Genomic DNA, 12,222 nt, shown 5'->3' with positions numbered 1-12,222 from the left:
TTCAGAGGCCTTACTATTTTGTGTATTACAGGACTGGTATTAGCCTTCTCACTCACCTACTTTTGCTGCTGCCTCATGTTTGTATTTTGTTGTTGCTTTGTTGTCGGTTGTTTTAAAATTACTACCCTAAACATTTTGGTTATATACCTGTCTATGCAGTAATTCATGTTTTCTTTGGCTGATGATGCAATTTCCCCTTTAGACATAGTCTATTCAAACACCATGCATTTTATCAATAAAGAAGTTTAATTTTTCCCTTATCTCGCAGCTTGTACAAACTTGTTGCTTTCAAGTTTGTCTAGTTGGGTTACTTTCTTCCAAGTGCATCATGGGAAAAAGCCATGTCTGTCTCGCAGTTACTTATTTTGTCAATACTTGACCACCTTTTAGCTTTCACCTTTCAGGGGTGGCTTTCGGTCCCGCGCTGCGGACTTGACACAGGGACAGTTTTGTGGCGTGGGGATGTGGCATCTCGCCGTCCCGAGCCCGGGGCGATGTATCGCTCTCACCCACGGTGTGTTGCAGCTTGCTGTGCTTGGCCGCGGCGCCCACCGGAGCCACCAGAGCCGCGGTGGATGATACCCTCCGCGGAACGAGGCCGGTTTCACTCAGCCTCGGCCGCCTTTCAGAACCACGGCTGGTGGTGTTCCTTCACCCTTGTCGGTATCGAAGGCAAGGGGAGGGAAGGAGAAACTTCTTTCCCCCACAGGGGCCGCTGGCTCCCCGGGGCGGCCCCCGCGGCGCGCCCCCACCTGCGGGCCAAGGGGGGAGGCCGCCGCCGTGCACCTGCCCGGCGCGGCCCGCGCAGGCTCCGCGCGGAGGGGCGGGGGCCGCGCTAGCGCGGCAGCGCCGGCAGGATATTGTTCAGCCTTCACCGCCGCCCTTCTTCTTCCTCCTCCTCCTCCTGCTGCTGCGGGTGCCGCTGCTGTGCCCCCGTGCCCGTGCCCCCCGGCTCGCCCCCTCCACCGCAGGCCCCATCTGCCGGGGGGGCGCGCTGTGGCGCGGGGCGGCGCGGAGCGGGCATTGTGCGCGGCGCAGGCAGGGCCGCCTCACCCGCACCCAGCGAGCTGCAAATTCGTGCGCGCCCGGAAGCCGCACGCCCTCTTCCCCCCTTCACCACCACCACCTCCTCCTCCTCCTCCTCCTCATCCTCCTCCTCCTCTGCCACTTTCTCTCTCTCTCCCAGGACGCGTCGGATGATCCGGGGCCGCTGGGGAAGGGCTCCGGGCAGCAGCAGGGAGGCTGCGTCCTCCTCCCGTCTCCGGCTGTGGGATAGAAAAAAAAAAAAAAAAAAAAAAAAAAAAAAAAAAGCCGGTGGCCTCGGTGTTATTTTGTATTAAAATGAGGAGGAGGAAGAAGAAGCAGCGGCAGCAGCGGCAGCGAGCGGTAGCGGAGAGGAGGAGAGGAGGCTGTGAGCAGGGGACGGCGGCGGCAGCAGCAGGAGGAGGAGGAGTAGTGATGAGTCAACTAATAATTTAATGGGGACAGAAACAGAGAGGGAGAGAGAGAGGAGGGGGGGGAGCAGAGCAGAGCGAGGCAGCTCCGTCCGGGGACACACACACATACACACACACACATATCCATGTAACATCCAGCAACAACCACCAAACCGGCCTAAATAACAACCATACCCAGCCAGCCAGGGGAAACGAGAATTAAAAAAAAAAAAAAAAAAAAAAAAAAAAAAAAAAAAAAAAGACAAAATACAAAGCCTACCATTATTATTCTTTTTCAATTGTTACTGTTTTTTTTTTTTTTTTGCTGGCTTGGTTTTTGTTGTTGTTGGCTTTTTGCAACCTTTCTATTTTATATTTTTTACCCCTTCTTGTGAGTAACTCTTCTCGGAGTTCCCAGATTTTGCTTTTTTTTCTTTTCTTTGCAGAAGCAGAACCAGTTTTTTTGTTGTTGGTTTTCTTTTTTTTTTCCTTTTTTCTTTCTTTCTTTCTTTCTTTCTTTCTTTCTTTATTTTTTTTTTTCCTAACAGGATCGGGGATTTTTTAAATTATAATTTCTCCCGGTGTTGGACTCGGAGGGAGTGAAACCTCGTCACTTTTTTGTAGTGGTGGTGGTGTGCCTTGTTGTGTGTTTCCTTCCTCCCCTCTGTTCTTTTTCTCTCTCCCCTCCTCTCTCGCTCCCTCTCTCCCCCCGTCACTCGCACAACAGCCCCCGGTAAATGAGAGGAGACAGGTCCTCTCTGCTTTTTTTTTTCTTCTTTTTTTTTTTTTTCTTTTTTTTTTTTTTTTTTTCTTCCTCCCTCTCCGGACCGCAGAGGCGAGATTAAAAGTGGCATTTTAGTGCCTTTTCCTGCAATTTTCTCTCCACTTTTTTTTTTCTCTTTTTATCTCCACTAGCGATCTCTGGGGCTGAGGTTTCCGCAGAAAGTTTGGGGGCTGTTACGGTGTATATTTTTGCGGAGGGGGAGGGGAGCGGACTCCTTCTGTGTGTGCTGCTCCTCTGGGTGCCTATTGGAGAATAATAGTGTAAGTGACAACCTAGAAGTAGACTTTCTGCTCTTCACACTGGATAGAAAAGCTGCCTTTTTTTTTTCTTTGCTTTTTTTTTTTAAATAACCCCCTTTCTCACTTGATCCTTTATGCATTGGTTTTATTTTTGAAAGGATAGCTAGACTTAAATCACCCTCCACCTTAATTTAAACCTGCTGCTTATTTTTTATTATTATTATTATTAATTCCTCGTTTTGAGCGTTACACTTGTCTGATCAATTTGATCTGCAGCTCTGTCTTCCGTTGCTAAACCTCGAAAACTGGCTCTCTCAAAAGATATTTAATCTCTATTTTTTTTTTTGTCCATTGCCATTTTTGCTCATGGCTACTCTGTTTCTCGCTATCTGTTTTTGCCCCTCCCCGCCTAGAGGAAAATAGCAACAAGAAAAAAAAAGAAAAAAATAAGAGAATATCCCACCCCCCGTCAGAAAGGGGGGGACCTAAAAACATCAGTCTTGAACTTCTTCCTCTTCAAGAGCTCGGGCTGCAAAGGAAACCTCCTTTGTTTTTGTTATTTATATGCTGTCAAGTTTTGAAGTGGTGAGTTTCGGGTCGGTTTTGCTAATTTCACTCAGAAAACTGCAGTGTTTCTGTTTCTAGATAAGTACTTTGCTTCTTTGTCTCTTTAAAAGGTCACAGGGAAAGCTTGGCCTGGATTGTGAGAGCCATATGGAACGGATAAGTGCGGAGCCTCTCTCAAATGTGATTATGGGTTTTTATGGGGGAGGGAGGGAAGAGGAGGGGAAAGGCATGGGGAGGGGGCTGATTCAGGAGGAGAGAAAGAAATAATATAATACCGGCAGCATTACATCGCGACAAAAGGAAATACGGCACCGACTCTCATTCAGAAATTGCGCGGTGTGCCTGTACGTGTACGCTGGCTCCGGGAAACTGTGCCTTGAAATTGTGCTCTTCTCTCACTGATCTGTGATGAAAACTTGTAGTTGTGAAAGATGCCTAAATGCGAAACCCGGGGAAACTCCTGGCCTGGAACCGGTGGAGATGATAGGTCTTTCCTGCCACCCTCTCCCTGGGCAGGCCATGCTGGTTGTTGCTCATCACTATTCCAAACTGAGGTTTCAGTGAACTTTAGCCTTGGGCATGGAGTTTAAATGAGTAAATTAGGTGTTTTATGTGCATGTAATTTTGCTTTGTAACATAAAGCTTTTTACAAGATGACTAAGCGGTGAAAGGATGCCGATGGGTGGGTATTCTCAGGCCAAGCGAAAATGACCCATTTGGTGTTTGGGTTGCAGTCAGTGTATTAACTAAGTGGCGATCTATCACTTTTATTCACTGTACATGATGTAGTGCGATTCTGACTCATGATGACTAGATACTTTTTGTAGCAAAGAACCTTCCTGCCTTAGAGTACTTCTGAAGTTGCCAAAAGTGATGAGGAATTTCTTTTTCTAAGCTTTTTTTGTGTGTGTTTTCTTTTACTCCACATACCCCTTTTTTTTCAATTTCTTTTTTTTTTTTTTTTTTTGGTTAATCCTCTTTTTCTTGAGGTACTCCAGTCTCAGAATAGCAGCCCTATGGTCTGTTAGCGTTGTTAGAAACATCGGAAGATGTTAACAGTTTGAGTCTGTAATTCTTTGCTTAGGTTACACTTACCACAGTTTAAAAATTTCTTTTTGAAAAGTGGCTAAAATAGGCATGTTTACTGTTAATGAGACGCATGACCTAAAACAGATGGGATAAAGATGAATGGTGAACCTTAGCCTGTCACCTAACAGTATAAGGAAAAATAATGATTGTCTGAACTTCATCTGTTTGCTTGCATTCATGAGGTTGCTTGTAAAGGTTCGAATTAATACATTGCCTTTTTCTTCACTGAGTCGGGGAAAACAGCGTGATGTTCAAAAAGAAAAAAATAGTCTACAAAATTATCACTGGCATGTATACTAGCGACATAGAAGTGTATATATATAAAGATTCCTAGATATTTAGGCTCTAATAACTTGGCTATGAAATGTGCAGAAAATGTATTGAATTATTAGGCAACTGAAAGAAAAGTATTAATTATCCGATTCACACCAGTCTTTCTAAATATGACTTCCCCAGTATTACTGTTTGTACTTGCAAATGTAAATACTAGTTCAAAGATTAATGTCTGTTGACCTGTCCTTAGTGATTATATTATTTATATATATAAAACATAATTGTCTCTATAGTTCTACCTTTCCCTGTCAGGGAAAGGTAGATAAAATACATAACAATCACAACAGTATTGATTAGTGAAATCATAACCAGAAAGATGCCTTTGCTCTCAGGAAGGCTTTTTAACATAGTTGAAAAGCAGGTTCTGATGAGTGGCAAAAATCCTCAAAACTTATTCTGTTATGTTGTAGGCTTGGGAGATTTTTAGTGATTTAACTATAATTGTTATTCATGGACAGAGGTTTCAAAAGTTTATAAAAAGGGAAGTACAAGCATGCTATACCTATAAAGGCATATATACCTTTTCTTAATTTGCTATTGAAATTCTGGTTTTTTGGTTTCAAATAGCTGTGTCAGCATCACCCAGGTTTTGGGGTTTTTTATATTTAAGGGCATCAAAAGTACTCTAGAAATTGTGGAGAATTTCCCCCCAGCTTTATGTTTGGTGAGAAACTATTTAGTTTATCTTAATTGAATAAACTACTCTGTTTAACACTTGAAACTTAATATCTGAAAAATTTCATATTTTGAACCTTGCAAAAGTTGATGAAGTCTGTATAATATTGTTTAGGAAACTCAAAAGCAACCATCTCCCGCCACTGCTTTCTGAAGTTAAAAATCAAATTCTTTTCTAACTTCTGTTTTTAAGGGAGAGAGGAATTGTAAATGGACAATAGTCTAAATCCCTGATAAATCTGTTGCTCCTTCAACTAAAGTTTTAACAATCTCTCTATTGTTGCTCGTCCATTTTATAATCAAATAGATCAAGAAATTTTTCATTAGAGTCTTTCTCTCTCTCTCCACAATAAAAACATCCGCGATTAATAACAAACCTTTCTGTGAGATTTGTAACAATACATGTCTTGGAGCACACACCTTGACAATCATCATTACTTATATGGGTTTTATACTCTCTCAGCTTTAGTAGAATATCTCCAAAGATTTTTTAAATTTTTTTTAAGAGGTACTCAGGTTGGCTTTTAAAAAACCATTCCACTAGATTATGATACAATCTCTCTGTAAACTGGGGTATGAGGTAATTTTTGAAGAATAAGTTTGTTTCTTTTAAAAAAGGCATTTCTTTCTAGTTAAAGTAGTTATCTATTCTTCTTTATAAGCTTGTGATACATATATATCTGTCTCTGTACATGTGCAGGCTGTGTACGTATACATATGCGCACACGTGTACAACATATATATTTTTTTTTTTTTAATCATGGCAGGTGATCTTTAGAGGCGGGACTGAGTATGGATCATTTGAACGAGGCAACTCAGGGGAAAGAACATTCAGAAATGTCTAACAATGTAAGCGATCCGAAGGGTCCACCAGCCAAAATTGCGCGCTTGGAACAGAATGGGAGCCCATTAGGAAGAGGAAGACTTGGAAGTACAGGAACTAAAATGCAAGGAGTGCCTTTAAAACACTCTGGACACCTGATGAAAACTAATATTAGAAAAGGTAACGCTTTTGATAATTCTGCATTAGAGAAATATGATTAATAATATTTGGGGGGAAGCATACTTTTGCAGTCTCTACTTCATTTATATTTCAGGGTTAAAATCTCTATTCTAAAATATTATATATTCCCAATTCTGATATAAATCACATTTGGGAAATGTAAGGTTCCTTCTTGGGTGGAGCATCTTGCTTTTCAGGGTGGAGTCTGATTTTTGTTAAGGTAAAGGCTAGCTGCTGTGATTAAAGCAAATTCTTATATTGAAATATAAGTAATTTGATGCATTAATTCTTTGAGTAAGTGCTGGGCTAAGAAACGGAAAAATATGTAAGAGTAAATACTGAACCTCCAAAACAAATTCTCGCCTTTCCTCCTAATGATGGTCCTATGATTGGAAGGGCAGCAGTATTTCCATAGCAGTTGCAAGTTGGTTTAAAGAAGAGAGTGTAAATCTTTAGGTATCACATTGGAAAAGTCATTTATGATGTCAATCTTCGCAGTTTATTTTCTTAAGTACAATTCATTATTGAACAATGAACAACTTGGGTGTCATATTTTTCAGTGGCTGGTTTGCTGTAATTAGACATTTACACAAGGAAAAGGCACATTTAGAATCACTGATGTTTGTATATGGATGGCTTTTGTTTGCATTGAAAATACTTTTAATGGACAATAATATGCAAATTTTACTTATCAAAATTTGTAAGTCTTTTTGACCATGTCCTGCAGGCTTCTAATTTAAATCTAAATATGCTGCATGCAATTTGGCGTATATCTTAAAACAGCCTCTACTTTTCCTAGTATAATCAGTTATGTTTATAATCCAGATTTTTCTTGTATTTGCTAAGCAAAGTGCAAAATGCAACCAAGACTATTAAACGCACAAAGTTAGAAGGCAGAGGAATTTCATTGTGTCTGATGCATAACATTTATTGTACAATCATTTATTTTTTCCTCGGTTTGGCGAAAACAAAGAATATATTGATCCTGAAATGAACAGACACAGCAGTCCGTATTGTTAGATCTTTATCTATTAAAAATGGAAAAACAGCACTTCAGCAAATTCTTTGGCCTCTGCTCATGATTACCCTATTTATTGATTGTTTGCCAAGAATGTATGCATCTTAAGAAAGCCAGGGTAAGAGCATTAAAAATATAATTTATTACGGCTTTTCAAGCAGAGTGCATTAACATTGTACAGTGAAGCAGTGGGGCTGTATAAAAAGGACTTTCTGACGCCTGCAAACATATAAGTTCCATAAATTCCTAAATAGGAGATTTCAGCTGTCTCTGGTATTATGTGATATTTGCACAGCAAACTTTAATGCCAGGACAGTTTTAGACAAGGATTCTACAGACTTCAGTGCTCCTTATGGCAGACGTGCTGTTTACACAGACTCGTAAACCTTCAGCAAAAGCTCTAACACTGCCTTCAGGTTTAAATCATGCTGTATTTTTAGCAGAGAGCACTGACCAATGCTCTCCCCTTTAATACTAGAAGGTTATGAAGTTGCTGCACTTGGAGGTCTTGCCAAGTGACTAGCAGGAGTGATCAGCCAGCTGAGATTGTGCTCTCCTGTATAACATTTTTCACATTAACAGAAGGACACTAGTGACAGTTTGCTAAAAGATTTAGTGGCTTGATTTGTAGTCAGATGATACCTGTGTCGCACTGCCGGGATCCACCTCTGTTATGCTGTGCCTCAAAATTTTGCCAGGAGGCTCTCCTGTGTTGTTTAAAGTACTACATTTCCCAAAATGCTGCAACTGAAGAAACCATGTACTTAGCAAAAAAAGGTGCTGATAAGCAGCAAAGTACCTGTGTGTTGTGTCTGATCATAGCTTAATTTGTAGGAGCTGATAAGGGGAAAAACAAATATGCTTTAGCTGGTTTAGGATGTATCTGCACTGTGTGTTAGAATGAGGCTTTGCTTACACTTTATCTTCAGGAAGTACTGGTGAAACTACTTAAGAATTTTGAGCCCTTACTCTGAGTCAGATGGTAGTAGGTGAAACATCAATTGTGAGAGCCTGAAAGGGAGAAAAAACCCAAAAACCAAACCACCACCTTTTTGCAGATGAATCGTGTGTGTCCACAGCTTATTTAAAACCAGTGAAATAAACACCATTTTGCATGTAATGCTTTTGCTTTGGTCTTCTCTCCCTTCCTGGCCAGTCTCACTCAGATTACAGAAAAAAAAAAAAATTAGAAAGAGGAAAAAAAATCCTGCACTACATAAATATTGGCAAGCTTTTGCTCTTGTGTTTCAGTCTTTCATGCTGAGCCTATCGGGCAAACTGGAGTGAGTTTGTGAGCTTTTCCTTGCAAGCCTGAAGGGGTTTGTTTGCCAGAGATTGGCTCTCTGGTGAACAGATGTAGTTTAAATATACGTGCTTAAGAGGTATCTTTTCTATCATGATTTCTTACTGTACGTTAGAGCACAAATCAGCAGACATGGTCTTGCTCTATTGTCAAGAGTAAAGCTTCCTTTTAGACTACAGTATGTCTGGTGCACCTTAGCAGGTTAGGAGGTTTCTGCAAGTATAGAGGGCAGTGGTTATAGAGGCATTAACATTGTAGGACTAATTGGAGTTCCTGGGTGCCCTGTTAAAATAACCCTTGTCATCATTTATGCTAAAGATGATACCCCCTCTGGCAGGCTGCCATAAGACGGTTCTGTACATCTCCTTTTAACCCTTCTCCTTTCTGTCATTAAGAGATCCTAACCTGTGCTGCTGGAGACAGCAGAACAGGATTGGAGCTTAAAACCACAGGTCATTGTATCATCCGTGTCCGTCTGGGAGGCTGGGAGGGATTTTCATAAAGTCCAGGAATCTGATTGCAGGGAGAGACTTTGTCCCTAAACCAACTTGGGTCGTTTGTTACTTCTCTCTCTGTCAACAAAAGGGAGAGGAAAAAAAATAAATTAAAAAAAAAAAAGGCAAAAGGAAAGAAAAAAGGTTACTTGCTTAATATTCTGTGCAGTGTATGGAAGGGTTTGCCATATGATGCTACAAAACTGGAAACTAGTAATTAACTTTCAGGCATGCCAAAATAGCATTGTGGGATGTAAAATGCGGGAGACAACAGCAACAAGAACAACAAAAATAAGCCTGAACTGCAGGTACACTTCTTAAAGTGGCACTGAATTCATTATTTTTTCCTTAAAGATGCGAGTGAAAGTAGTGCTCAATTGCACTCAGTGAATGAAGCACGAATTAGTGTTAACTTTTGCCTTGTTTCCTTGTGTACTCTTTTCAGAGTGAATATGTAACACACAAGGTGATTTGTTGTTGATGTTGAAACCAATTAAATATTTTTGGCAGGACTAAGAAAGTTTTAATGTTAACAAACAAAATTATGTGGCTGGTACTGAAATGGCTTACAGTGAAGACATCTGCAGTATGTATTTAGGTTCACATGCTGCCTGCTACTCACAACAAATCAGGCAGGACAGAGAGAATCAACTTCTCTTCAGTCAACCTTGTTATTTCTATAGAAGGTAATTCTTTAAATCTGCATCTGATCAAGGGAGATGAATTTGCATTTCTGCCTTTCAGGGAGATGTATGTTTTGTAGAACTTTCTGTTTTTTGGGGAGGGTGAGGGGAAAGGACTCGGGGAATATGTTGATCAAATATTTGTGATGATTCTTGATGCCTCCTCTGCCTGTTCATACAGGTTTTATTTACATAACTCTGTACAGACCCACCTACTCTACTATAACTCAAGTTTAATATGTTAAATTTAATTTTTTTAATAGGAAGTATGCTTCCAGTTTTCTGTGTAGTGGAACATTATGAAAATGCCATTGAGTATGATTCTAAGGAGGAGCATGCAGAATTTGTGTTGGTGAGGAAGGATATGCTTTTCAACCAGCTGATTGAAATGGCATTGCTATCTCTTGGATATTCTCACAGCTCTGCTGCCCAAGCAAAAGGTAAATAAGATTATGAAATTGTACAATGAATTGTGTTTGTTTGTGGGATCTTGGGGGGGGGGCAGGATTTCTTTCTGGAATGCAATGCAGGTTTTACTTCTTAAACTTCTTGCAGATTTTGTGTCTGTATTTTTTTTCCTTGATGTGTTTTTATTTAGTTAGTGCACATTTTGTTCATGGGGAGTGTGGAGGTAAATTCCTGGGTTTTTTCTTTTTTCTTTTTTTTTTTTTTTTTTTTTTTTAAAGAAAAAAGACTTCAACTGAATCATTAGTATGCTTATTGACCTTAATAATCTGCTCCACTGAGGATCCACAAGGAAGTGTAAAGCATATTTGAGCAGATGGACTGTTGAGAGTCAACTTGCATTTATGACTGAATATCCAGCTCTGTTTCTTTTATTTTGTTCCTGATGGTTTTGTAGACTGCAAAGTAATTTTTTTGTGCACAATTCTTGCATTGCAAAATTCTTACTATTTTGTTAAGAGGAATGCTAACTATTATATCCTATTGAATTCGTCCTATTGAATTCATGGGAACTTAGGAAAATATGCTTCTGTACATATTAAAAAAAATCTCTACTGCGATGCATTTGTATAATTTCATAATATAGATAAGGCCTATCCTTGGTGGTGTGTGGGTGGGGGTTTTTGGAGGGGGAGGGGGGTGTTCTTTTGTTTTGCCAGATTTAAGAGGTCAGAAACAAAGGTGGTGATCTTGTTAAAATCAGATATTTCTTTTGCCCCTAGGAATTAGGTAAATCACTTTCTTTCAATTTTTCCTTCCCTTCTTGCCCACTCCCCCTGCCCTCCGAAAATTACAATCCTGCAGGGCTTATCCAGGTTGGGAAGTGGAATCCAGTTCCACTCTCCTATGTGACAGATGCCCCTGATGCTACAGTAGCAGACATGCTGCAAGATGTGTATCATGTGGTCACACTGAAAATCCAGTTACACAGGTAAGTCATATACCAGTTCTGGGATGTGAACTGTTACTTGTCTGCTCTTAACTGTTAATATTGCTTGTATTTAATTCCCACTGTGCTTTGTGCTCAAGGTACAAAGGCTTGCCTAAATTCCTTTTTAGTTACTCTAATTCTTCTTTAACTTACAGTATACTATTGCAGAAAACTTTTATAGCTCTGATACATAGATTTTCTTTGGATATCTCATTAAAACTATATTGCATTTTAGTCAATTAAATGATGCATTACAAGAAGGCATTTTACATAAAGTTTACTTAAGAGAAAAATATTTTTGCATATCATGAACAGTACCATCTGTGTGCATTTTGTAAAAGAATGACTTGCTCGCACTTATTGTTGCTATCTAGGTTCTTAAATTTCACGGCAACAAAAAAGAAAAAATGGTTAATATATTAATGCTTTTCATGATCAGTCGTGAGAAAGCATTACACCTTAAATTGTTTTACCAAGCGCATCAGAGCAGGAAGGTAGAAGTAACATGAAAAAATAGTCGCCACATGCAGCTGATGTATAATTCATGCATCAATACAGCAGATGTGTTGTATAAAGTAATTAACTAATCGGAACAATCAGGAGACCGAGAGCAATCTCCAGATGCATCTGCTTGATGCGCAAAATGAAATCTGTCTGTCTTAAAGGAATGTTCTGCAGCAGGATGCAATCTTGTAATAATCCCTTTTCTAATCTGTGTTTCAAATAGTTGCCCTAAACTAGAAGACTTGCCTCCTGAACAATGGTCTCACACAACAGTAAGAAATGCTCTGAAGGACTTACTGAAAGATATGAACCAGAGTTCATTGGCCAAGGAATGTCCCCTTTCGCAGGTACTTAGCATAACATGTAATAAATAATAAAGCACTATAGGCAACGCTGATGTGAGATTTGAGATTTCTACAGACTGTAGCAAGTAGTACCCGTGGAGTGGATCTGCCAAAAATGCAAATGCATTTGACCACTTCATGATCTTTATAAATATGCCTGATTCATTTTGAACATAGTCTTACAACATTTCCCATGGGGAGTCGTGAAAGGTTGTTTACACCACACTAAAATCATCTCACAGCAAACTGGATTTTAACTGGTTTTTGTCTGTAGTCTTTGAACTGCTTTGATGCAACTACTTTTTTCAAGCACATGTGTTCAAGATGTTAAAAGGCTCTTTACTTACTGCTGTC

General features: G+C 39.9%; 1 protein-coding gene across 6 annotated transcripts in view; it reads left to right on the top strand.

Annotated features, from left to right (window-relative positions):
* The first annotated feature begins 2,427 nt into the window (after positions 1-2,427).
* SATB1 (SATB homeobox 1) overlaps positions 2,428-12,222 on the top strand; it is a 73,887-nt gene continuing 64,092 nt past the window's right edge. For 4 of the 6 annotated variants that reach the window (XM_041411519.1, XM_041411518.1, XM_041411517.1 and 1 more), the window contains exons 1-6: positions 2,944-3,044; positions 3,137-3,206; positions 5,891-6,126; positions 9,888-10,064; positions 10,894-11,020; positions 11,748-11,871. In XM_041411519.1, the coding sequence (XP_041267453.1) occupies positions 5,916-6,126; positions 9,888-10,064; positions 10,894-11,020; positions 11,748-11,871 (639 nt within the window). In that variant the 5' untranslated portion in view covers positions 2,944-3,044; positions 3,137-3,206; positions 5,891-5,915. Of the gene's footprint in view, positions 2,481-2,917; positions 3,045-3,136; positions 3,207-5,890; positions 6,127-9,887; positions 10,065-10,893; positions 11,021-11,747; positions 11,872-12,222 lie in introns of those variants that run through there. The other 2 variants (XM_041411516.1, XM_041411515.1) reach the window with 2 other exon arrangements.

The sequence above is a fragment of the Onychostruthus taczanowskii genome, unplaced genomic scaffold, assembly GCF_017590055.1.
Source record: "Onychostruthus taczanowskii isolate IOZ18803 unplaced genomic scaffold, ASM1759005v1 scaffold36, whole genome shotgun sequence".
In the NCBI taxonomy this organism is placed as follows: Eukaryota; Metazoa; Chordata; class Aves; order Passeriformes; family Passeridae; genus Onychostruthus; species Onychostruthus taczanowskii.
This window is presented reverse-complemented; position numbering and strand designations above follow the sequence as displayed.